Source organism: Macaca thibetana, chromosome 9 (assembly GCF_024542745.1).
Source record: "Macaca thibetana thibetana isolate TM-01 chromosome 9, ASM2454274v1, whole genome shotgun sequence".
Lineage (NCBI taxonomy): Eukaryota > Metazoa > Chordata > Mammalia > Primates > Cercopithecidae > Macaca > Macaca thibetana.
This window is the reverse complement of record NC_065586.1, coordinates 108,653,974-108,681,176: the sequence shown is the minus strand read 5'-3', so window position 1 is coordinate 108,681,176 and position 27,203 is coordinate 108,653,974. Positions and strand designations below refer to the sequence as shown.

General features: G+C 36.7%; 1 protein-coding gene across 11 annotated transcripts in view; it reads right to left on the bottom strand.

Moving 5' to 3' along the window:
* VTI1A (vesicle transport through interaction with t-SNAREs 1A) overlaps positions 1-27,203 on the bottom strand; it is a 500,904-nt gene that overhangs the window by 385,588 nt on the left and 88,113 nt on the right. For all 11 annotated transcript variants that reach the window (XR_007728823.1, XR_007728822.1, XR_007728824.1 and 8 more), the window contains one exon: positions 24,238-24,322. Coding sequence is in view for 8 of the 11 variants with exons in the window: in XM_050804418.1 (XP_050660375.1) it covers positions 24,238-24,322 (85 nt within the window). In the remaining 3 variants the exon portion in view is untranslated. The remainder of the gene's footprint in view (positions 1-24,237; positions 24,323-27,203) is intronic.

Below are 27,203 nucleotides of genomic sequence, written 5' to 3'. Positions count from 1 at the left end.
CGGCTGGTCCCTGCAACTCTACGCGGGTGCAATTTTAATGACTTTGCTGGGTTTTGATGTTCTTATGAAAAAAGCACTGCTTGGTGTTTGTGGAGAAGGTAGATATGGGGGCTGAAGAGCTGTGATTGGGAACGTGGTGACATCGTTTCTGTTTTCCGATAGGATCGGTGTCATTTTCCTCTCAGCGATAAGACACCTCCACTGACAGTGCCCGATTAGGGAAAATTTTATTATAAAATTCACTTTTATCGAATGAGGATAGAGTGATAAACAGTTCAGCCTCAGGGAAGGAATAGGAACAGATTTTTCCCCCTTTTCAAATTCCACCTTTTCCCTCTTCTCTCTCTTTCTCTCCTTTAGGAAGAGGATTGTGTTTTAGTTATTATTAATGGTACAAAAGAACTCCCCACAACATGTGATTGCTATGATAAAACTATCTAAATCAAGAGACACTCAGATGTTGTCATAAAAGAAAATCTATTTTATATAGTTATATATGAGTGTGTATATACACACACGCGCGCGCGCGCACACACACACATACACACACAAAGATAATATTACTTTCTAAATCCTTCCATTTCTGGAAGTTACCTGGAATTTATTACTTGGGAAAATATAGCACTCTAAAAACAAAGCAAACTGGAGTAATATTGACTTAATTATCCTAAATATACTGACATTTCATACTTACTTCCAGAAATAAACATTTGCCAAGCAGAACTGCAAGGTAAACACATAGAAACAGAAGAGTGTGGCCCTTTAATTCTCGGACAAACATTAAGGCTTAAAGGAAGAATATGAAAAAATATAGACTGTTTTTAAATAATAAAACATCATTGTTTCTGGATGATGATACTTTAAACCTGCAGTGTCGTAAGTTGTATCTGCCTGTTTGCTCCCGATAAACCAGCGGTAACTCAGGAATATATGACGAGTACTGGAAAGGTCATTTGAGAAGCAGAAAAATAGGCATTTGCCATTATTTTATTTTATTTTATTTTTTCTGAAGGGAAGTTCATCAAAGGACTCAGAATACTCCTTTGGCTTTTATGAAATAAAAAAAGTTGTGTCTCAGGGGCTAAGAACATCAGGTGGAACTGGTAAATTCTGGTAGGAGTTTGATGACAGATTTTTTAATTTTCGGGGAGTGAAATGTTGATGATAAAAGCAACTCAGAAAAGTATTTCTTTATTTATAAAAATCTCTTTCTGAGAGGGAAAGAGAAGACAACAGCCTTTAGTTTGCAATATTCTTCCATATATTTCTAGGGTCTCCCTAAAGTCTCTTTAAAGACTTTTTTCCAGAATGTTTTTTTCAAGTGCTGACTGTCAGCATGATCTATTTTGTGGTGTGAGTTCCTATATTATTCTAATAGAATTTTTCAGTTATCAGTGATCTGAGAACCATGTTAAAATATCTTTTTCTCATTTGAGTTAAACTTCCAAATTTAAACAAAAAGTAAACAGTTTTCAGAAATCATTGTTATGAACTGATGATGCTTACAGCTTCATGTTAATTATTTGTTGTATCCTTATAGGCAACCAAAGATAAATGGTTATGTGTTTTACTTATCATATAATAAAGTGGAAAACTGAGATTTACACAAAGACACTACAAGTAAATGTCCCTAGTCCCACCATTTCTGCCTACTCCTTGTTACAAAATTTCAGCAAAACAAACATTATACTCCAATTCATGATAAAGCAACATGATCACACTGCAACCTAATTTTCACTATTAATTTTATAGCCTAAAAACAATTACCAAAGTAAACTTATGAAATTGGAATGGGTAAATAGTGGAAAAGAAACAAAGCTCAATAACTAAAGCATGCAGCAAATTAAAAAGGGAACCCAGATTCATTATTGGCTTAAAATCTTTACCACCAAATGCTTATTAATGAGTATACACTAGTTTGCATTGTAGACTAACTTGAGTATACTTTTCTCAATTATAACTTCACCGAATAAAGCACAATATTCTTTTTTTGAGAGAACCACTTGAATGTATTAAGAATTTCAAAACAATAAGAGACAAAGATTAATTCTAAAATGTCACAGAACCACACTAAATCTTCTTAAAAGCGGTCTGGGATGGGAAATGGCTATAATTATTATAATACTAAAGGTAAGTGCGAAACTTTTTGAAATAAGCACTTCTGGCCAAGTGCGGTGGCTCACGCCTGTAATCCCAGCACTTTGGGAGGCCAATGTGGGCAGATCACGAGGTCAAGAGATAGCATCCTGGCCAACGTGGTGAAACCCCGTCTCTACTAAAAATACAAAAATTAGTTAGGCGTGGGGGCGCGCGCCTGTACTCCCAGCTACTCGGGAGGCTGTAGCAGGAGAATCGCCTGAACCCTGGAGGCAAAAGTTGCAGTGAGCCGAAATCATGCCACTGCACTCCAGACTGGCGATAGAGGGAGACTCCATCTCAAAAAAATTAATAAATAAATAAAAATAAAAGCACTTCTATTTGCAGTAAAGGAATATAGCTGCCCATTTCTTTCAATCATTCAACAAAATGCCGCTCAGGAAGCTTACATTCTTTTGGAGAAGGCAAGCAAAAAATGGGTAATGGATTACTCCTTCCAATTAACGTTATGAGGAAGGGGCTGGGTAAGATTCAGGGGAAGCTTTAGAAAGAGTGGTCAGGGGAGTCTTCTCTGAAGACATAACGTTAAACTAGAAACTAAACCACGAGAAGGAGCTTAGCCAAGTTCCTTTCACATGCGAATGCATCAATACTTTTTTAAAAAGATATTTCTGGAAAGTTGCATATGACATGTTTTCTTATTTAAAAAAAACCATAGTAAGTACTCTAAAGACCTATCACTATTAAGATAATCCAGTAATAAAATATCTCCAAGCAGAGAATCCTGAGTAGAAAATCTTTATATATTAAAGTACACCCATTACTAAGCATCGCTCACCCTGATCTTTCTAGAGTCAGAAGGCCTTTCAAGATCATACACTTAGTGGACCAGACTCAGCAGTGCAATTACCCCATCTGGGTCAGTGAGAACTACAAGTGACAAACTAGTTTTTACTATCTCAGATGCCTTAAAAGCAGGATGCATGTTTTTAGGTACCCATGAGTACATCCCCACACACGTGTGTGGCCACTCTGGCTGGTCAGCACTGTAAAGAATAGAATGCCTTTTCCATTTCAGTAACTGCTACCCATCATAACTTTATTTCCCCCAATTTTTTCTCATAAGACAGCCAATACAGGTATTCTTCATGTCTGGGGTACATGAATGCTTTTCTGTCACAAGCAACATCTAGAATGGCTGTGTGGCTCTGTGCGTACAGAATTAACATTTTATTGTAGTAAGCACCAGTCTTTCCTAAGAGGGCTGCCTGATTGGTTCGTGAAAAATGGATGGAGTGAAGGGAAGAATAGCTGATAAAGAGATAATCCACTGTGGAAACGTGGCTGTGCAGCATGGCAGCACTGGGGGGTGCATGTAGGGTGAGGGAAGAAGAGGAAGGCCTCCTTTCTGTTGTTGCATTTGAAGTGGGAAGGAGGCCTGCAGTGAGCAAACTTCAGATGTAAAGAACAAAAGGCCAGGTTTTCCCCCTACACCATCGCTCTACCTTTTTCTCAATACTGACGAGATGATGAGGTCTCAAGCTGAAGCCCTACAGAATTATACTTTGACAGCCTATATTTATTAGTCAGGTTTATTTTCCAGATATACAAAGTAAAGCATTCATTATTATGTATAAAACAATTAAATGCAGCAATGTTGCCAATCTGTACTTGGGCACAATTTAGAAGTATCTCTGTTCTTTACAACAGAATCAGTGCACATGAGTGTAACCAACATGTGTTATATGTTCATGCAAAATCTGAAATCTCTTAAAGAAAGAAAAACTTGCGGTCAATCATCATTAATATTGCTTAGGTCAATTTACACAATTTTTCCTATTCCTTTAAATGAATAATTTGGAGAGGATGGTAGTTCCTAAGCTGATGGTGGATCTGAGGTTGCCAGTTATGGGAGCACTTAAGCGCCCATTGGCACAGCAAGATTCAAAGCCCTGGTAGGCTTCAAAGAAACACTTTTTTTTTCTTCTTCTAGAACTCTTTGCTTTCTAGTAAAGCTGCAACCACAATGTTCTCTCTCTTAATGCCACCATAAAAAATCAAAACACTTTAAAACAAATTGATGTACTCTTTAATACAGTCACCACATCATCACAGGACCCTTGCACCCTGCATGGTGACAACCGTAGGGATGCATACCACACATCTCTTTCTTTGTTGCCTGCTTCAATGCTTAAAGAAAAATCGAGAGAGAGTGTGTGTCTCTCAATTGAGATATGGGCACCTTTGATTGACAAGACCTAATCAGCTTATCTCCACACTAATAAAGTTGGGGCCTGTGGAGCTGGTATATGCCCAGCACCAAGTGAACTTTTACTAGCCAAAGCTGCACAGGCCAGGTCTCAGGCTCTGCTTCTCTAAACTGGTTCAGATCAATTCTTAATGGGCTATTTTCATCTTGATAAACCGCTATAGTCTTCATTCATGATAGCATTAGAGGCTATTTAGCTGGATGAATTGCCTAAAGTAATGGCTACACAGTAAGTCTATGATAAGTATTTATGCACACTGAATCAGTAAGCTGTCTTTTCCCAGCTCCGTGTAAAGAAGTAAAAAATAACTTCTTCTCAAATCAGAGGATTTTTCCCTTTTACATGATTATTTATTAAAGGGGATGCCTTTTTTAAAAAAAAATTAAAGGATGACAGGATCCTCTGCCCATTAGGAAACAGATTCTTTTAACAATTTCTACTGTATAATACTATTGGATTTTCACTTCCTTGGGTTGAAGCCCAGTCCTGACACTGCCATACACTGTGATTTCTCTGTCTCCATCATTCTGGTACTTAGAGACACTGACTTGCTCAGACTAGACATTCACTAAAGGTGCCTTGATTTTTGGGGAATGAAGAATGCAAGTCCAGGAAACACACACGAACAGGAGTTGAGGGGTGGGTGGCTACAGACACATGTGCATGCATATTTTCTTCTTCAATTTTATTTGCAGGAAGTCCTTTCAAACCAAGCCTTTTCTACCTCATTCAAGAACGGTATCTTTGTTCTTATCTGTTTCTAATTGCTATGTAAAGGCTAAATTCAAGAGTTGTGGTGTAAATGAAGTTATTAAAACACCAGGTGCTTCTTCATCTACATGGTGGAGCCCTGGAGCAGAAGTCCTCCTTTACACATGCCAGGGTGAGAGTAAAATACACAGTGGGCATTTTGATCCCACCTTTTGTATGCAGTTATCTAAAGAGAGAGATGGGCTCACTGGAGAAAGCAAGCTTTACAAAAAATCTCCAGTAGCGGAGAAACATTTTGAAAAGGTAACAATTGTCCAAGTGTGAATATATATATAATCTGTTCCTCCCACCATATATAAATGGTCCTTAAAATTATTCAGTAATGCTGCTTTCAAACTGCGATATACCTTAAGTATTATAATCACCTGCACAAAATGAGGTAATTTTAAACACATTCCAAAATGACGTTTCTACAGATTATAGGAAATCCTGAGCAATATTTTCCTTCAGATTGTGGTCTTCATGCTGTAATTGCTTTATATAAAATCCACTCCAGCCTTATCACTCAATATTATCTTTACTGCTGAACATCGGAAGATAATTTTGCAATAAAATTTAATTTACAGAGCTTATTTTCCACTAATCTCTAAGCAGAGGAAAAATTAAACATGCCAAGGTACACACTCCAAGTTATGACCCTAATGGCATTTTTAAAAGTTTCTGGAATAGCAGGCCACTAAACATATCAATTTTATCATATTGAAATGTTGACAAATTTTAATTATCAAAACTTTATATCCTAGAAGAGAAAGTAAAAGAGGCTATTAAGAATATGTATGAAAATAAGATTCTTCAAGTAATAAAGTTCCCCTGTGGAAAGCTTTTCTTCCATAAGAAAAAAAATACTTAATATAAAAATATGGGACTAGTAAAGTTATTTTATTCAAACTGTTAATATATCAGTAACAGTTAACAATATTCAGATTTTCAAATAAAAAATTTAAAGCTAGTAACAAAGGGGACTAGACATCAAGACTCACTTCTCTGCGCAAAATGACAAAGTCAGGTTTCTTATCTCCAAGGCTCATTCCAGCTGTAAAACTTTTAATTTTAAATATATAGATGCCATGCAAAATTTGGAAGAGTAAATTAATAGTAGAAGGTTTATTTCTACAGGCCTTTTGGTCTCTATATATCATTTATGTCCTAGAAGGCATTCACCGCTTGAAAAACAAAAAAATCTTCTTTTACAAAAAGTATTGAGCCCTCTAAAACAATTAATACCACAAATTAGGGTAAGATATAAGCCAATCCTGTTGCTCACAAAGAAATAGCTTCATTTTTACAATGGTGCAAAATACTTAGAGTCCTCATGAAAACTTAAATTCTTTGCCAAAATGGTAACATAATAAAAAAATTAATGAGCATTAATGGGTTGAGAGATTCATGTTTGATGTCTACACTGAATGAGACCACCATTTTCTAGAACAGATTTAAATCATTCTGCCTCTTTTAAAAGTTACATCATAACAAGGCCAAACTGATACTGAATCATTTATGAGGTTTTTAGAGTTGAAATATCAGAGTCATATATGTGCAGAAGTATTGTTCTGACATTTGAATTTCAGCAATAGGCAATTCTGAGACATTTCAAGTTATGCAAAACTTGACATTTCCATGTTAATATACAAAACGATGATGTGAAAAGTGACTTCTCCATCAATACTTAAAACTTAAACACTTAATAAAACTTTAGAATCACAGGCTTCTAAGATTCAGACCCACAGAAGTCCTTACCTAAAAGCTTTAAATGTTTATCCACATGAGAAGTGTGTGCTAAACCTCAATTTACACAGATTATTTCCATTTATACACAGAAAAGCAAAACATTATTAATCTCTTTTCAGACCACATGTTTCCAATTTAACTTTCTTTTCATTTCTCATATATACATGTCAGAATATTCTTGCCATGAGCTATATAGATTACTTAAAATTGTTTCTCAAACATTAATAACAATAGTAAATCAAGTACAATTAAGTATATTTCACTTTTCTGTACAGTATGAATCTCAGACAGTTGCAATTTTGTAAGAAACTAAAATGGAGCACTGATAAATGACCACCATGTCCAATGATTATCTCCTTAAACACCAAAACTAAAATGTTGATCTAGACATGATGATCTCGAGCGGAAACAATAGAGACATTTTTTTAAAAGGCTGAAACAAGTAGGGTAATAATGAAGAACAAAATGTATAACATTTTCAAGCTGCAAATTAACAAGCAGATATTGACTTTTCTTAGAGGTCAATAACAGCTGTTTATTGATCTAAAAAGTTAATACCTACTAAGGTCAATATAAGATCTCAAGGGTCAACGAATCTGGATTCTAATTTCCACTTTCTTTCACATATAAATATTGCTGAAATGGGTACAACTGTGTTTAGAGAAATCAGGAAATCACCATTATGAAGCCAGAATAATCCAAAGGAATAGGCCAAGGAAGTTAAAAGCATACATAGAAAGAGTTTTAAAAGTCTGTTACTGTAGAATTTCCAGAGATATTGAACGTTAGACATAAATCCTACTACTACATAATTCAGGCAGTTAAATAAGGAGAAACAAACGTTAAGTAAAAATTATGTTTCACCAGCCTTTGGCTTCCTCATGATATTGACATATGGAATCTCCCCCCACCCACACCCCGTGTCTCTGTGTATGTTGTGTGTGTATGCATATATATTTGGAAAACTAAGATGTGAAATAATTTTTCAAGAATAGATTTTAGGCACTTATTTAAATATAGAGAAAATTCTTTTTTAACTGTAAAATTAAATACTAACAGTTTAGAAAATTCAGAATAGAGAAAAAAATCTATAATCTCCTTATTCTTATGTTACCATTTCTATTATTATCATAATACGCTCTTGTTTTTCTAGAATGAAAAAGAAAAGAATATTAACTCTCATTCTTCTAATTGGTAAAATGGTCTATTCATTCTTACGCATCTTGAAGATGGGGATAGACCACATGAACGTTGGGACCACGTCCCCATATACATCTAATACTTCCTGGAGTCATCAAATTAAATGACTGATTAGCCTCATCCTTTCAGTAGTGAAGTAAAAGTTCATATTGTTGTTTTTGTAATTACTAGAAGCACTTAGGGAGAGGTAGAGAGTGGGAGGAAAGAAAGAAGCAGCAAATATTCTTAGAGCATTTACTAGTGCCCAAACCTGGGCAAGGTGCTTTTAAATAGACATAAGGCCTTATAGTTACCAGAAGGGACAAATTTTCTACAATTGTAATAAAAAATTAAAAAAGACAAGCCAGGTTTGCAACAATGATGATATTACACAATGGGTACTCAATAAATACGAAGACTACCATGATTGCAATGTCCTTTTGTTGAAATCAACTTTTAATTTCAGAATAGCTTTAGATTTACAAAAAAAATTATGCTCTGGTACAGAGTTTCCATTTACTCTACATCCAGTTTCCCCCATTATCACTTACATTACTATGGTACATGTGTCACAATTAACAAACCAATATTGATACATTATTATTAACTAAAATCAATAAATTTATTCATATTTCCTTGGTTTTTGCACAATGTTCTTTTTCTGTTCCAGGATTCCATCCAGGACTTGCATTATGTTAAGTTTCCTTAAGTTCCTCTGGGCTGTGACAGTGTGCAGTGTAAGTGTACTTTTAGCATATGCTTTAGAAATTATAAACATAAATTTGCGAACTTACAACTATTGTCATCACTTAGATAAAAACACACAGAGCAGAATTATTTTTTGTTACAGATCTAAGGAATACAAATTTGAAAAGTGAATAAAGATAAATGCCTAGTAGAAAAGAAAGCAGATGATATCGGACTCCTTACTATATCTATTAATATAGAAAAGAGAGAAATAGTCTCATTTGCCACAAAAACTAGAAGATTACAACTACTGACCTGGTCTGTAAGTCATCTATCCCTTCACTTCTGCCCATTGTACTGTTAATAGCTAGGGTCTTAATTGATGATGTATGAGGCAGTGAAGTAGGCAATAAATAAATACTATGCAGAGATAGATAAACGGCCCCAACCCACCTATATTGTTCTCCCTCTTTCTTAGTACAAAGTTATGATTAGAAAGTGGTCATTTAGTTGGAACTGTATTTCCCAGTCCCCCTGCATCTAAGTAGCACCATTCAACTGTTCCTGACAGTGGAACACAGGTAGAATTAATGTGGAGCTTGAAAAGTGGGTATGCCTTCTCCATTCTCTTTGTCTAGCTGCTGGCTAAACGTAAAGGACACCAAAGCCCCGGGGCAGGGCAGAGCCAAAAGATAGCTGAAGCCTAGATTTCTGAATAACTACCTGAAAGGGCTGTCCGCTCACTTGGAAGCTTGCATTACACAGTTTCAAGAGTGAGAAATTAACATCACTGTATCAAGCCACTGGGGTGACTGGGGTTTATTTGTTATAGCAGCTAGTGTTACTATGCAAATCAGTACAAATGGAAACTAACATTTATGGATCACCACTGTGTTGGATGTTTTATATCGTTTACCACATTTACCTCTCATGACAACCTCCATATAGAAGATCTCCGAGGATTTTTATACATTTGAAAACTAAGACTCAGAAAGGCTAAGGAACTTGTCTAAGGTCTTACAGTTATTAAGTGGCAGGCCCAAGATTTGAACCTGAGTCTGTCTCGTAGCAAAGCTCCAGGCACATTCCATTCTGCTTCACTGCAGGTGAAAGAGAGGTGATCTGACTTGGCACTTGGATTAAAAAATAATTTCTGTGCATTTTATATGCGTAACTTTTTTTTTAAATCCTCAAAGGAGAGCAGAAATTGTACGTGTGTTCTCCCTACTTTTTATGTAGAAGACACAAAGTCCCAATTTACAAGGGGTGGATATGAGACGATTAGTTCGTTTGAATTTGTTAGCATTTTTCAGATCAAGACAACCTTATACAAAAATGCAGAAGAGAGAGATACACTACACCTTTGTAACCTGCTGATAATCTTACAGTGTTTAATTTGAGCAGAGGCCAGCAACTTACAGAGGGCACGAAAGAACTGTTGCTCCACAAGGCTTACAGTTAACAAAAGAGAGAAGAGAAAGACGTACTTGTTCTCACAACAGTATGAATTTAAAGAACTATATGGGGTGTGCATTCTACAGGAAGCCCAAGTAGGAAGAAAAATGAAACACTGTACCTTGCACACAGCAATAAAAATGAGGGGATTCATTGTAGTAAGAAAATTCACAGCTGGCAGGCAATATCAGTGAGGCAATAAGATACTTGGTCCATCTTCATGCTTACCTTTTAGAGTCAGTGGTTTTTTTTTTTTTTTTTTTTTTTTTTTTTTAATTCTTTAAGGTCTCTTTTTACATTAACAAAGTCACTCCAGTCAATCTCTTTGACTCACCTACATGAAAAATTTGGATGTCTGTAAAAGTCCTATGCTAACACTAGTGAGAAAAACTGGTGCATCCTTTAAATTTGTGTAGCCTTCTTAGGACAGAGTTTGTTTGTTGGTTGGTTGGTTTGTTGGTTTCAAACGAACAGGTCCTAATCATCAACAGTCTGCACAGAGTATTGAACATTACATAGATAATTCAAAGATACGCCAACGAGAAAGAGGGAAACAAAAAGTACTTATTTCTTCATGAAACCAAATAAAACATAATACACATTCTGGTTGGTGAAAGTAGATGGCATTTGGGGAAATATTCAGGGGATCAGTGTACTCAGCTTGAACAAATAATTTCCATTTCAGATAAGGTAATTTATTGATTGATACGATGAGTTAACAGATGTAAAAGTAGTCTGAAAATTTCAAAGCAGAATACACAATGTTATCGTCTGTGGTACCATTGTTATTTTTAGCACATAATACATTAACAATTACCAACATTTATGATTTAAAGCATTAAAAACCTCCATAATATATTAAATAATTACATATCTGACTATTAATGAATGGGTTAATTGGGATGGTTACTCTGAAATAATAACAAGTTTGATGGAAAATGTTTTAAAAATAAATGTTATCAATTTTAAGTAAAAATTATTGAATGAGGAATGTTAAAAGATGAATGTTAGCTATGCCATAGGACACCCCCCGGGAATTCTCATAAGCCATGTATTTGCCCCAAAGCCTGACTTTGCTCAGTTTACTTACTTCTCCTTCCTCCTCTCCTTATGTATTTCATAAGGCCCATCTTTCCCAAGTCTTTCCCCGACATAATGAAATAGACTTAATTACTTCCTCTACCCTCCTTAAAAACACTAATTGTATTTATTATTAGAATCTACAGCTATTTATTTTCGCCATGAGCATTTTGTCAAGATATTCCAGCTTATTAAAGGAAATTTATATTCTAAGAGCCAAGGACAGTGCCAGGATTTGTTCCTTCCTAAATGATATGAAATCTATTTTCCCTTTCAGGTGGCCTGAATTTCTCCTCCACCTTAATTCCAAATGCAAAATTTGCTAAAAATAATAATAATGTAAGGCAGTATTTTTCTTGCTATAGCAGAGATCAATAGAAGTCCAATCCACATCCAATGAATCCAATCCTAATTTCTTAGGGCCTAATAATTGTTTGCTGAACAAAATGTTAAGGTTCCACTGAGCTCTATTTAAGTTTCATATATTGCAAACAACTTTGAAAATGGAAATTAAAAAAAAAATAGCTCCACTGTGAAGGTATTTTATATACACAAATATCAACCTTTTAATGTAGACCAGGAGCTTAGACGATTGATTATAGTTAAATTAGCAACATGGAGGGTAATGGTAGGACTGCTACTCAACAATGTGCTTTCTTTCTTTATCCTCCAAAAGGAACAGTTTCCAAAAAGCGTTTTTCCTTTTCTGGCTTTAAGATGGTTTCTTCCTCTCTCTAAATAAATAGATAGTTTATTTAACTATGACTTCACACTTAAATCTTAAGATACAGAAGGGCAACACAGTGCCATATGTGAATGATGACCCACCACGACAGTCTCTTTGATAAGGACTTTACTTGGAAAAACATATTCTTCAATAAAAAATTATTTTTTAATGTTTACTTTGTTCTCTTGCGGCAATGTTGGAAAACACTGTAGCCCAACAGGAAATACAGACGAAAGCTTCAAATATAGAGCACACACAAAAAAGCCATTTTTAAAGCCCATGCCCATCAAGTTTTCCACTTGATATAAGTCGTACACAAAGTCTTAGTCCAATGCAAACCCATGCTGTGAAAATTCTGTAGCACCCATCTCAAAAAAATTCTGTTAAATACATAAACACTGCTGAAAAAAAAAAAAAAAAAAAAAGAAAAGAAAAAAACCTTCTGGCACTAGAAGTCAGACTCAAAGGGAAAATAAACTTGATTAAAAAAAAAATCCCAAAGAAAGTTCTATAAGTACAGTGCAACAAGGTCATAAGCTTCACTGTAATATTTGAAAGTAAATTGTCATTTTCACAATCTGCTGTAGTCTTCATTCTTTTTCTCAACTCACAGAGATGCAACAGAGTAAGAATGGCTCCACGTGTATCTTACAAACCAACTGGAAAAGTGATATAGGCATTATGGGGAAGTCGCCTTTAAAGATGAGTATAATACTTTTTAATAGATTAAAAATGAACCCTATGAATTCCCTTGGACCACCTAAGGAGAAGGTTCTCCAAACAGGGTTTAAATGACATTCTTTTCTTACCACCATGGAGCTCACCAATATCTCAGAGGACCTCACAAAGTATATATAAGCACAACTTGAAAATACTCTTTAAGAGCTTTGCCCAAATGATAACCTCCTCGATTCTTTTCAGTAGAGAATCACAGCTTTTTGAGATATCAGAATTTAATAGGCTTGAAATTGTAAGGTAAATGATAACTGCACATTAGAAATGATGATTCTACAACTGAACTGGACAGACTTTTAAAAATTCATAGGACCTGGTCAAGTAATTCTTCTCAGCATTAAAAAAATACCTATTCAAGCAGAGGTATCCTTCCACTGTCCAAAATAATGAATAGAGAAACTTTTTCTAGAGAGAGAACTTTCTCTGTCAAAAAGTTTAACATTTCTACAGAAAATTTTTTCTCTAAAATATTTGTGGTTCGATAAAAGGTAGTTAATATCAACCTAACTGTAGAATCCTATCTTCTGTCCCTATAAGGGAGAATAACATAAAATGTTAATTTGTTATTTTTGCAATAATTTGGACACCATAGTGCCTTTCTAAATTCCAACCTGTACTTAAACAAAATTACTTCAGCTAATAATCTGAATCAGTGTTTATGGACATAACATTCTCTAGTCAGATAGCCCAGACCAGGACTGTGTTATCTTACTGGCCCTAGCTCCGCATCTCTGCAGCACCTGACACTCAGTAGGGCTCAATGACACCCTGTTGAATAAGTGAAATATAACATTTACTTTTTTTCATACAATCTTATACCACTTTCACCAATAGGACAGAATCAGAAATATATTCTTCTACCTTAACAGATAACAGCTCTGAGGGAAAGGAACATGCAGTGAATACTTTTTGGGTCTATTTTCTCAGGAGTATTAAAAATGACTCATCAGTAAATGGGAGGCGGGGTGGGGGGCGGAATTTAAGCTCTGATAATCTGCTACAGGAGATGTTACATTTTACCTGGCACAGTGAACACTCAAAATATTTCTCGAAGAGAAGGCGGGAGGGGAGGGAAGGAGAAGAAGAGAAGAAAGAAAGATATAATTATGAGGAGGAGGTAGAAGTAGAAGAAAATGTCAGTGGATGTGAAGAAACTTCTAAAATGATTTTTTAAAAAGTGATTGATCGTCGTTCCGGTAAAAAGCTGGAAGATGGCCCTAAATTCTTAAAGTCTGGTGATGCTGCCATTGTTGATATGGTTCCTGGCAAGCCCACGTGTGTTGAGAGCTTCTCAGACTATCCACCTCTGGGTCCCTTTGCTGTTCGTGATATGAGACAGACAGTTGCTACGGGTGTCATCAAAGCAGTGGACAAGAAGGCTGCTGGAGCTGGCAAAGTCACCAAGTCTGCCCAGAAAGCTCAGAAGACTAAATGAATATTATTGTATTCATTATTCAATAAATAATACCTGCCACCCTGGTCTTAATCAGTGGTGGAAGAACGAACAGTCTCAGAACTATTTGTTTCAACTGGCCATTTAAGTTTAGTAGTGAAAGACTGGTTAATGAATCGTAACAATGCATCGTAAAGCCTTCAGAAGGAAAGGAGAATGTTTTGTGGACCACTTTGGTTTTCTTTTTTTGCGTGTGGCAGTCTTAAGCTATTAGTTTTAAAAATCAGTACTTTTTAATGGAAACAACTTGACCAAAAATCTGTCACAGAATTTAGAGACCCGTTAAAAAAGTTTAATGAGAAAAAACAAAAACAAAAAAAAAAGTGACTGGCTCTGAGTTTGATAAAAACTGCCTCAACAGGTATTTCCACTCAAATTTCTGAATGAGTTCTATACTGAGTTGATTAAAATAATAAGGTGAGTGGAAAGACAATGTCAAGAACCAAAAGACAGAAGGCGATCAAGTCGCAGTACTGTGCTTTTATACCGCAAAATCTCCATATAATGAGACAACTTAGGAAAACTCTATCAGTAGTTCAGTCAAGACTTGGAAACAAATAAATATATTAAAAAGGCACCTCAAAATTTAAATGCATTTGTTCAGCTTCTTTAAAAAGTTTTAAACATGAAGCACATTTTAGTTGATTTTCTAAAAGTGCAAGCCTGGGTAAGCATATTAAAAAAGAGAAAAAAGAAAAAAAGTAAGCTTATACTGCTGTTGATCGTTTTTCCTTTACAAATTCTTTAAAAAGAGCTAGGTAAAGTAAAAGAAAAAAAAAGTGGTGTACATGAATTATCTAATTCCCATTAAAATGCCATAATCTAAAAATTATTTGTTTTCTAAAAGAAAAAATACTCCATATCTTTCTGTGGCTAACTCTATTAGGTCAAATGAATTCAAATTTTGATCAAATAAGCATAAAGGGCACACATAAACTGAACACATCATATAAAACAGGTCAGTGGAAGTATATTTCTATAATGGGGAATGTCTGCAGCTTAAAATTATTATTATTATTATTGAGACAGAGTCTCCCTCTGTTGCCCAGGCTGGAGGGCAGTGGCACAGTCTCGGCTCACTGCAACCTCCACCTCCTGGGTTCAAGTGATTCTCCTGCCTCAGCCTCACCAGTAGCTGGGATTACGAGCATGTACCACCACCCCCAACTAATTTTTGTATTTTTAGTAGAGACGGGGTTTTGCCATGTTGGTCAGGCTGGTCTCGAACTCCTGACCTCAAGTGATCCGCTCTCCTTGGCCTCCCAAAGTGCTGGGATTACAGGCATGAGCCACCACACCTGGACTATTATTTTTTGAGACAAGGGCTCACCCTGTTACCTGGGCTGGAGTACAATGGCGCAATCACAGCTTGCTTACTGCAGCCTTGACCTTGTGGGCTCAAGCCATCCTCCCACCTCAGCCTCCGAAGTAGCTGGGACTACAGGCGCATGACATTACGAACAGTTAATTTTTGTATTTTTTTTGGACATGGGGTTTCACCACGTTGCCCAAGCTGGTGTCGAACTCCTGGGTTCAAGTGATCTGCCTGCCTTGGCCTGTCGAAGTGCTGGAATTATAAGTGTAAGCCACTGCTCCCGGCCTGCAGTTTAAAATTAGATAACAATAACATGGCATAGAAATACTGAAATTGAAGAGAAATCCATATTTTTATTTTTTAAAAAGAGATAACCTTCATAGAAAAGAAACAGAACTCCCAAGGAAACCCTCAAACAGAAATGGAAAGAATCCACTCTATCAATTCTGCAACAAATAAGGTTTGGGTAGAAAGTATTTTCTTTTATGCAAGGAACTTGAAAACACACGGCATTGCTATTATTCTTACTCAGAAAGTCTATTTTTGCATTTCCCTAATGAAACAAGATATATAGGAAATTGTGATGAATATGCTTTTTTTTTTTTTTAAAAAAAGAAAGTAAGTAGTGTTAAATATAGAGATAAAATGCGTTTTGACAAAAATAAAGGTGTATAATTAGTCCCTTTTGGGTTACTGGATGCTTTACTAGCTATTCTAGCTGCCAAGTAATGCCTACTCACATGTTCCTGAGGCAAGACAGATAATTATTACAGCTCCTAAAAAGACCATCCCTCATATCCAGTGCCACCAATAATTAAATTAACAGACATAGCCATATTAATTATTTCATAGGGAGTATACATTCGTAAAATTTAATTAATTTTTTATAGAGAGGGGGTTCTCACTATGTTGCCAAGGTTGGTCTCAAATTCCTGACTTCAAGCAGTCTCAGCTTCTCAAATTGCTTTGGATTACAGGTGTGAGCCACCATGCCTGGCCAGGAGTGTACATATTAACTATAGTTAGCTACCTGGCCAGATTTTTGCATATATATATATATACACACACACAGACACACACACATACATGTATATACACACATACACATACATACATACATACACACATATATATGCAAAATACACACACACACACACACACACACACACACCCGGTCAAATTTTTGCATACATACACATATACATGCAAAATACACACATATATGTGCAAACACGCACACGCACACACACAGACATGAGATTCAATGAAATGACATTTATCCAGTTTGAATAAACACAGACTAAATACTAGCACTGGAAAGTAAGCATTTAACTCAACTTTAATGTGCATACAAATCACAGCTGATCTTGTTAAAATGCAAATTCTGATCCAGTAGATCCGATGTGGGGCCCAAGACCGTGCATTTTTAACAAGCTCCCAGAGGATGTCACTGTTGCTGGTTCTGGACCCCACTTAGAGTAGCAAGAAACTAACCCATTTCCTCTTTAGATTGATGCAAAATTGAACAAAATGACAATGTATGTATAAACTCAGAACTTACCTGAAAATGATTAGACAGAAAAAAATACCATAGTTTTGTGAGATAATTTACAAACATATAAATTATTTTATTGTGCCTTTCTTGAACTCTAGGAAATAAGTATCATTATCATAATTGTTCATGTAAAATATTATCATAAACTTGGTTTTCAGCCCAGATTTATAATCACAAATGTCCATTACTGCCAGCCTGATGGGACTGGCCACTGTCCATTTGTCCCTACAAGACGCAAAGATTAATAAGTCCCCATTTTTTTGGGGGATAGCCTTACAAAAGAATATTTGGAAACACACGCCAGTTGTTAAAGAACTAACGATAAATTTCAAGCTCTTTGTTCTTGAATGCCTTTTAAGCCAGCTTGTAATTTCTCCTGCATCTTCATGACCAAATTCCTCTGTCGGCAAGTTCAGTTGATAAAAGGACCAAATCTTGGATTACTATACTAAACTTCCTAACACGTCTCCTCATTTCCACCTCTGCTCTGCCACCCCTCCAATCCCTGTTCTCCACAGTTTAGATCAGGTCGCTTGCCTGATGAAAGTCCTCCATGACTGTCACACCCTACTCAGAATAAAATCCAGACCCCTTCCATGTCCCATGGCCCCACACAATCTGCCCCACCTGACTCTGCCCTAATCATGCTCCATGCCCCCTGGCTCACTTCACCCCAGCTGTACTGGTCTTCTTTCTGTTGCCTGAACATCCCGAGCACATTCTAGTTCCAGAGCCTTTCTGCTTGCTCTTCCCTCTTCTTGGAATCATCTGTCCCAGCTTACTGACGGCATCTTGGTACTATTCAAGGCTCAGCTTACAGGGTTCTTCTCTGGGAGATCTTTCCTGACTAGCCAACGTAAGGTAGCCTTTATCAGTTATTCTTTTTTTTGGAGGTGGGGGTCTTGCAATGTTGTGCAGGCTGGTGCAGTTACTCTTGAATACCTTGCATCATTAACCACTATTCAAAATGGTCTTGTCCATTATTAACTTAAGAAATGTCTGTCTTGGCCGGGCATGGTGGCTCACACCTGTAATCCCAGCACTTTGGGAGGCCAAGGTGGGTGGATCACTTAATACGGTGAAACCCTGTCTCTACTAAAAATACAAAAATTAGCTGGGTGTAGTGGTGGATGCCTGTAATCCCAGCTACTCAGGAGGCTGAGGTAGGAGAATCACTTGAACCCAGGAGGCAGACATTGCAGTGAGCCAAGACTGCATCATGGCACTCCAGCCTAGGCAACAAAGCGAGACTCCATCTCAAATGCCATCCCCATCAAGCTACCAATGACTTTCTTCACAGAATTGGAAAAACTACTTTAAAGTTTATATGGAACCAAAAAAGAGCCCGCATTGCCAAGACAATCCTAAGCAAAAAGAACAAAGCTGGAGGCATCACGCTACCTGACTTCAAACTATACTACAAGGCTAAGGCAACCAAAACAGCATGGTACTGGTACCAAAACAGAGATATAGATCAATGGACAGAACAGAGTCCTCAGAAATAATACCACACATCTACAACCATCTGATCTTTGACAAACCTGACAAAAACAAGAAATGGGGAAAGGATTCCACATTTAATAAATGGTGCTGGGAAAACTGGCTAGCCATATGTAGAAAGCTGAAACTGGATCCCTTCCTTCCATCTTATACAAAAATTAATTCAAGATGGATTAGAGACTTAAATGTTAGACCTAAAACCATAAAAACCCTAGAAGAAAACCTAGGCAATACTATTCAGAACATAGGCATGGGCAAGGACTTCATGACTAAAACACCAAAAGCAATGGCAACAAAGCCAGAATTGACAAATGGGATCTAATTAAGCTAAAGAGCTTCTGCACAGCAAAAGAAACTACCATCAGTGAACAGGCAACCTACAGAATGGGAGAAAATTTTTGCAATCTACCTATTTGACAAAGGGCTAATATCCAGAATCTACAAAGAACTTAAACAAATTTACAAAAAAAAAAAAAAAAAATCAAACAACCCCATCAAAAAGTGGGCGAAGGATATGAACAGTCACTTCTCAAAAGAGGACATTTATGCAGCCAACAGACACATGAAAAAATGCTCATCATCACTGGCCATCAGAGAAATGCAAATCAAAACCACAATGAGATACCATCTCACACCAGTTAGAATAGTGATCATTAAAAAGTCAGGAAACAACAGGTGCTGGAGAGGATGTGGAAAAATAGGAACACTTTTACACTGTTGGTGGGACTGTAAACTAGTTCAACCATTGTGGAAGACAGTGTGGCGATTCCTCAAGGATCTAGAACTAGAAATACCATTTGACCCAGCCATCCCATTACTGGGTATATACCCAAAGGATTATAAATCATGCTACTATAAAGACACATGCACACGTATGTTTATTGCGGCACTATTCACAATAGCAAAGACTTGGAACCAACCCATATGTCCGTCAATGATAAACTGGATTAAGAAAATGTGGCACATATACACCATGGAATACTATGCAACCATAAAAAAGGATGAGTTAATGTCCTTTGTAGGGACATGGATGAAGCTGGAAACCATCATTCTGAGCAAACTATTGCAAGGACACAAAACCAAACACCGCATGTTCTCACTCACAGGTGGGAATTGAACAATGAGAACACTTGGACACAGGGTGGGAAACATCACACACTGGGGCCTATCATGGGGTGGGGGTAGCGGGGAGGGATAGCATTAGGAGAATCCTAGGTTTGTAAGTGTGGACCTAATTAGTTAATCTCTATCTTGTTTTCTCATCTTTAAAGTGACGAAAGGATAATTACTACATAGGTTTGTGGTGAGGATTAAAGAGAGAATGAATATAAAGTATGGAAAACAGTGTGTGGCCCATATTAAATGTTCAATAAACATTGTATTATTTCTACATATGTTCAGTCATCAGGACACACAAGGCCCTGGGTGAAGGCTGGAGCCCCTCTTCTTCGCGACATGAAGGCCGGCAGAAGGTTAGCTCCCTGTGGTGAAGAGATCAGTGGCCACCTGGGAAGTCAGGGCCAGGTGGCCTGCAGTGACTACTGAAAGGGTGACAACTTGTAAGGCTTGGTGCCCAGGGATGGGGGAGCAAGGTCATCACAAGTGGTACAGATTGTGATTCAAGGATGCGAGGCTGCTGAGTGTAGACAAACTCTCACAGTTCCAGAGATGCACTGCCAGGTGCACAGGGGCCCATCTACAGTACCGGTGGGACAGTTGGGAGGGTCTTAAGTTACCTGCTTACATATTAAAAGCAGAGAGTGAGCCTTGCATTTCTGCCCTTGTACAATTTCTCTTTCAGCCTGTTTCTTTCTTAATAATACAGCTCCCATTAGTTTTGTGCCTATTGTTAATTCTGGGATATTTACTTCAGAGAAAACAAGAATCGTAATTTCAGAACAAAGGGCAGATGACCCAGAATTTTGAGTATTAAGTCCCTGACCTCAAACCAAATGGATATCTCCACAGCTAAAAGTCATATCTGACTATTAATAGTAACAAAAAAAAAAAAAGAAAAGAAAGAGCTGCTTTTTATTCACAGATTCTAGGACAAGAACTTAAAAGCAATGCCACACTGGATCAAGCCAATGGTTCAGGCAACCAGTGTAGTGTTCTGTCAATTAACTTGTTGCTTCATCAATTTTCTCAAATAAGAAAGGATCCCTGAAACAAACTTGATTGGTATTAAACTCTGTGCATATCAGGGTGTGAACAGCACTTGGGAATAATCATGTGCCTTTTCTCAGACCCAGCACACTGCGGACATGTGACCCTCTGCTGAGTTCCAGAAGAGAAAATGACTGCCTATATGACCAAATAAGATATCAAAAATGATTCAAGAATTTTAGACAATGGATTTCATTATTTGTTAGGAAGACCCTATAACGTGCATTCTATTCTACTCTACTCCATTCTATTTTCTACATAACTTTCTTTTATAGTATTTGCCAATTACACTCATCAAGTTAATGAATAGAAAAGTTTACGGATTTTTGTTGAAATCTTTGCCAATGATTCTGAAAGTTAACCACTTCTGCTGATCGTGGTTTCTAAAAATGATGACTTTAACAGAGCTCTCTTTAGTTTCTAAGCCCCTAAATATATATGACCTTATTTTACTTCATAACAACCTTAAGGGATACACAGAATCTGGTTGACAGTTTCCATTTTGCAAATATAAGAACACTTGCAGAGAGGTTAAATGATTTCTCAAAGTCACACAGCTGATTAATGACATGGACAGATGATGCGGTTTTTTTCTCTCTCTAATTCAGTATATCAGGCCATAGTTACCAATTTTGTGGTCAAGTAAAAATTTGAAAAAAAAATTGAAGGCCTAAAACAGGGATGCCAATTTTGTTATTCTTCTAAGTAAAGGAAAAAAAAATAACTTCTACCTACTATTTCAATCATATTACAACTTTCCTTTATACTCCAAAATAGGACAAACATCATCTTCCAAATAAGTGTAGCCTTGTGAATTAATAAAATATGCTTTATGAGAAATTCACTATGTTCTACTCATCTTCTCATTTTGCAGTGCACTGGTGAAAACCGTTGTGGTCTAGAACTGGCTCTCAGATCAATACTTGGAATCCATTTCCCTCTTTTGTGCTGTTTCAAAAGTTATACTAGCTCTTCCACCTCTCTTCCTCCTTGCATTCCATAGTCTTTAAGAAGAAGACATCAATAAGTGCTGAAAGTTTTTCCTTTCCAAAGATGCTGTTCTGATACTTTAACAAATGATAAGTATCCTAAATTTACAGCACAATCAAAATACAGAGCTATGGATTGACAAGCCATGACTCGGCTGAGGACCAGTAGGGAAGCAGGAAATACAGAAACAATATGGTGCCCACCCCAGTGTATTCCGTCCCATTACTTCAGTAAGTAGAAAGAGCAGGAAAAATGCTTTGTCCCTGCCTTCTCATTTCCCACTCCACTTCCAAATTCATCCACAAAAGTAAATTAGCAATGATGACCCCCGTCTATGCACAGGCTGAGCCACATCTGTCTTTACTTCCACAAAGCCCATTCTTATCCATTCTCCCAGACTTGGTCTTGTATTCTGCGAGAAGTTCCCAAGCCTTATATGACAAGTCAACATCTAATTTTATAACACTTCATAGTCAATACCATAGTACTTTACTAAAAAGTCCAAAGGGACTGAGGTAGGCTGATGGGACACTCTTAGGTTGACATTTCCATGTTGGTTATGTTGATAGTTTGATGTGGATGTTATGTTTTAGCACACACCAAAAATAATAACCATCAAATCCCATTCAAGTATATAACCTTGATCAATACACAGTCATTTGGTATCTGCGATCTTCTTTCAGCTTTGAGAGGGAGCTATACGAATAGCGTAGTGAAAGAAGAAAAAGACATGCAACTACGTAGCCCAATCAACCAAAGCAAGCCTTGCGATCACGGTCACATGGAGAAGACCCCCTGAGCATGAACCAGCCCCATGTGGAAGGAGGCTGACCAATGGATGTTTTGTCAAGGAAGGGCCCTGTGATTATGGTCAGATTCCACAGACACAGTGCTATGTTCCCCAAGGATTGTCAAAGTAACACATTTTGTTTCCTATTCCTTTACTATTTATAAATTTCAATCATAATAAAAGTTATCTGCTAGGAGATAAAGATAAATGCCTGTAGATCATCAATGACCACACAATAATAATAACATTTATATTTGTACATGTGTTCTTTGGTATATAAAACATTTTTACATGTACCATTTTTTCTTAAGAATGTTCGGAGATAGGCAATATTATTTCCATGTTATTGAAGAAGAAACTGAGGCTCAGCGAGGTTACGTGATCTCCTCAAGGTCACACAAACAAGAGCTAGAACCCAAGCCTGGTCCTCTGACCTCATGTTCAAGGCTCTTTCCATTATTCACACTCTTTCCAAGAACAGTCACCTCTAAAGGTGAGCTCCCAAACAAAAAGAACGCACAAAAGCTGGCTTTTATTCCAATCAGGGCAGAAAGCCAATCTATCAATTACCTCAGGGCGAAGGGCTGTCCATAACTATTAAATCTGGAAAGGTTTGTGGTTTTCTTTAGTTTTTTCACTATTAATATAATGCAAAAGTTGTTTGTATTATTCCTATTTGGTTGCCTAGAATTCATCATATTAACCAACCAATATAGGGCAGCCATGAACACAGGACAAGAAAAACACTGGCCATTCATAAAAGAAATTATTTGGAATCATTTTCATCATACTTGCTCTTACAAAATAAACATTTCTGTGACTCTAAATTTTTAAAAATTGATAAAAATATTGTGGATTACATATTTTTGTGGTTTACACATTGGGTAAGAGCTATCCAAAATATACAAAATAGATTATTTACAATCTATGCTTGACAAAACAAAATAAAAAGGGTAGAGTAATAATAAGAAACTGATGACTAATAAGGTATTAATGGATATTTATTTACTCTGGAGACAAACAGTCATTGCATGAAACATTTATAATAAAAAAGCATGTTCATTTTAAGTAGACTAATTTTAGAAGTCGTACTAAGATTATGTTTTCTGAAATTAATAACTGAGGTTAATTCAAACCAAAAGTTTGAAGAGCATTAACTAATGCTAATAAGATTATCATGAACATGAGCCTTACTCCTTGCTACGACTTTTTCATAATTTTTGTATCTGATTATAGGCTCTATTCATGATTTATTTTTAAAACAGGATTATTAGGAATCATTTCCAACACCAGGACAAATGTGCAAAGTAAAGTAGGTATTGTTATTTCTTTGTCCCTAGTTCACATGATTTAGATTGATTAAAATGTTAATTTTTACATATGTGAATAAAACGTAAAGGAGCAAACAACTGGAGACTGCACCATGTGCTAGCAATCATTGCGGGTGGGTAAACTGACAACATGTAACTGCATATTAAGACAAATGTAGAATTTAGACAAAGTATTCCATCTCTTTTCAGATGTATACTTTTAAACCTCAGGAACTGTTTTCAGTAGATGTCATGCCTTTTAACTTGAAAAAAGATAAGCGCAAATAAGCTCCCAATTGTCTCCCCAATATGTAAACCACATCTCGGGCTGCTGTCTCTGCTACTCCTTTGAAGTTTCCCTGAAATGTCATGTGTTGTGAAGACTGCTGTGCATAAGCAAGACAATTTGCTCACTCTCAGAATTCTTACCGGTTTCCACTGCTATTTGGTATCCAGCCTCTAGTCTCCGAGATGACCTTTCCAGCCTCTCTGTGTTATCGAGCAGATGTGCCCTCTGAAAAAGAAAAAGGGGGGAAAAAATCAGACGGCCGTCTACAATGTTCTTTTTTTGCCTTAAAAAAAAAATGCCTTCGTATGCCCTAACATGGGGCGGGGGGCTCATAACCCATTACAGTTAATTTTTAGCGAATTTTCCATTATAGGAACCACTACCATAGACAGATTTCCAACACTCGCGTATGGACCATCCACTTTTTTGTTTTTAAAAGGAGACTCACGTTGTATATGGCCACAACGAATCTTACTCCAAAATACTGAGAAAAGTACGTAGACCATACCCAACTGGATCTTTTCTGTTTCAGCAGAGACAGATACATGAGATACTTGCATAGATCTATGTGCCCTATTTGTATTTATTTTTTATAAAATGCAATCATTTCAAAAATCCATTTGCTCCTTTGATTCTTGCATATAGAAATTTTAAAACAGGAACTTTATTTGTAAGAAAATGATCCACAATTTTGGATGTGCAACAAGATGCTATATAGAACAACATATGCTACTAAGCCAGAATACTAAACAGCACTTCTAGTTTTCAGACAACTGGAGGCAACACTAAGAAACAAGAGACACATGTTTCTCCATTTACATAGATGGACAAAATTGTGGATTTGTTCCTAAATATATGGCGCTATGTAGATTGAAGTTGATATTTTAACACACAGTGCTTTAGACTGTGAACTAAATTTAGAGTCATTATATATACCTCTTTTATATTTATCTGATGGGGAAATTAGAGGATTTTCTTCAAATCCTCAGCTTCCAAACTTTCTTTACTCCATTGAGATGCTTGTTGTTAATTTTTTTTTATATAACCATAATGATCATACATTAGATCTATTCAGGTTGCCAGATTTATAAGCTAATCATGGCTATGAATGGATAAAAACTGATGCATGTGTGTATGTGTGTGTGTGTATATATGTCTAGACACTTAGAAATATACAAATGTATGTATCTGTGTGTGTGTGCGTGTGTGTACATGCATACATGTATCTGCATATATTAATATCTTCCCTTCTTAAATCAGTTTTGGTATTTGGCCAAAAAGAAAGAAAAAACACAACCACAACTCCTACAACTTTGTGTTGTTGACAGATGTCATTTAAAATTGGAGAAATGCTTTCTAATAATAATAAAAAAGGAGGTGCCACACATATTATCTGAGTGGCTGTCGAGCGAAACGATCTACCTTGCTCTAATGAGCCCCCATGGATCTTGGAGATGCAAGCTGTATTGACATGCACACTTAAGCTAATACACCTAGACCAGTGCCTCCAAGCTCTAGCAGCCAGGGATGCTGACAGAATATCTCGCTTCCATCTTCAAAGAAAGGAAGTGATTAGTATGTTATCATTACCATTCAAAACGTGATTTCCTTATTCCCTCCCGGCATAGGTGACACATCTGAGATGCGGCCAGACGTTGGAGGCAGCTAAAGCCACATCAAAGCTTTCCTTGAAATTTTTTTGGGGGGAAGGGTGGGGGGGGTGAGAATCATTAAAACAATGCATTTAGAACAGAGAGATAGGACCTGATGTGAAGGTCAGGAAGCTGCAACAACAGTCTATAATAATTAATAGAGTCGTCCAATGTACAGCAGAGAAATTAAGAGAAAAATTGTCCCCTCCCTCTGCAAAAAAAAAAAAAAAAAAAAAAAAAAAAAATCTAAATAAATAAAACAGAGAAAGGAAGGAAAGCTTCTTATATCATTAAAAAGCAAAATCACTGAAGGCTGTAATTAAGAAAAAGAAGAGAAAGGAGAGCTCTATGTGTCTGGCATTGATGACTGTTTTTAAATAAAATTAAACACTTTACTAAGGCTTGTCAAAAATAGCTTTCTTATCCCTAAGTTTCCTTATGTGCAGGTTCTGGGAGCAAGGATTGCTCTTCCCTTCCCTGAAAATTGTTTTCTACCTTAACAAAGGACTTAACTTCAAACTGGCGATTCTCTAAAATGATATCAGATCTGTGAAATCAAAAGTAAATCTGAATTTTAATCCAGAATAAGACAACAAAGATTTTTGCTTCATTTTCATATTGGATGAAATCCCAAAATTAAAAGAAAACATTTAGTTATTAGAGATTAAAAGAAAGAAAAAAAACAAAGATCGATACTGGAAATGGACTTCCACTTTTATAATAATATTTAATGTAGGAAATAAAGCATTTAAATGTAAAATAACTGGGGGGATTTCATGGTTATAACAGCAAAATTTCTGAAAGACCTTTAAATATATATATATATTACTAAATAATAGAAGTAACTCTTCTTCAGGACAGTTCACTTTTATCAGAGTAAATCTGCACACAAGAGGACTATCAGTTTACCACCAGCTTTACAGCAGGATTTCACTTTGTGTTTTGGAACCTCTTCACTTAACTCAAACTAAAATCAAGTTCTTGAAACAGCTGCGCTATTTACATTGTTCCCTTAGTTGTACATTGCCCTGGTCTCTGTAAATGAAAGGAAATACACTACAGTAGCAGCTGATGCTTTCAACTTGCCCCCACACTCCATCCCAAACTCATTCTCTCACCCTCTTCTCAGCCCTTTTCAAAGCAGGTAAGTGAAGCTGTGCAGGAGCTTCAGACAGAGCTCAACTTGTGTGAGGAGCTGCGCAATGTGGAGAGCTGGAGACGCAGGATTCAAACGGAGCTCGGCACAGCCAACGCCAGATCAGCTCCCTCTGCACTACAACCCTGCCTCCAAGCATGCCCCCTCTCCAAAACTGAGCCCAAAAAGAGCATCACAAGGAAGGGAAGGGGCATATTTTTGTTTCCAAGCGAAACAAAACACATTTTGGAGCATCTTGTCTTCTTAGCACAGTTGCAAGTCAAGAAACATGGGGGTAACATTCACTCTATGATTACTA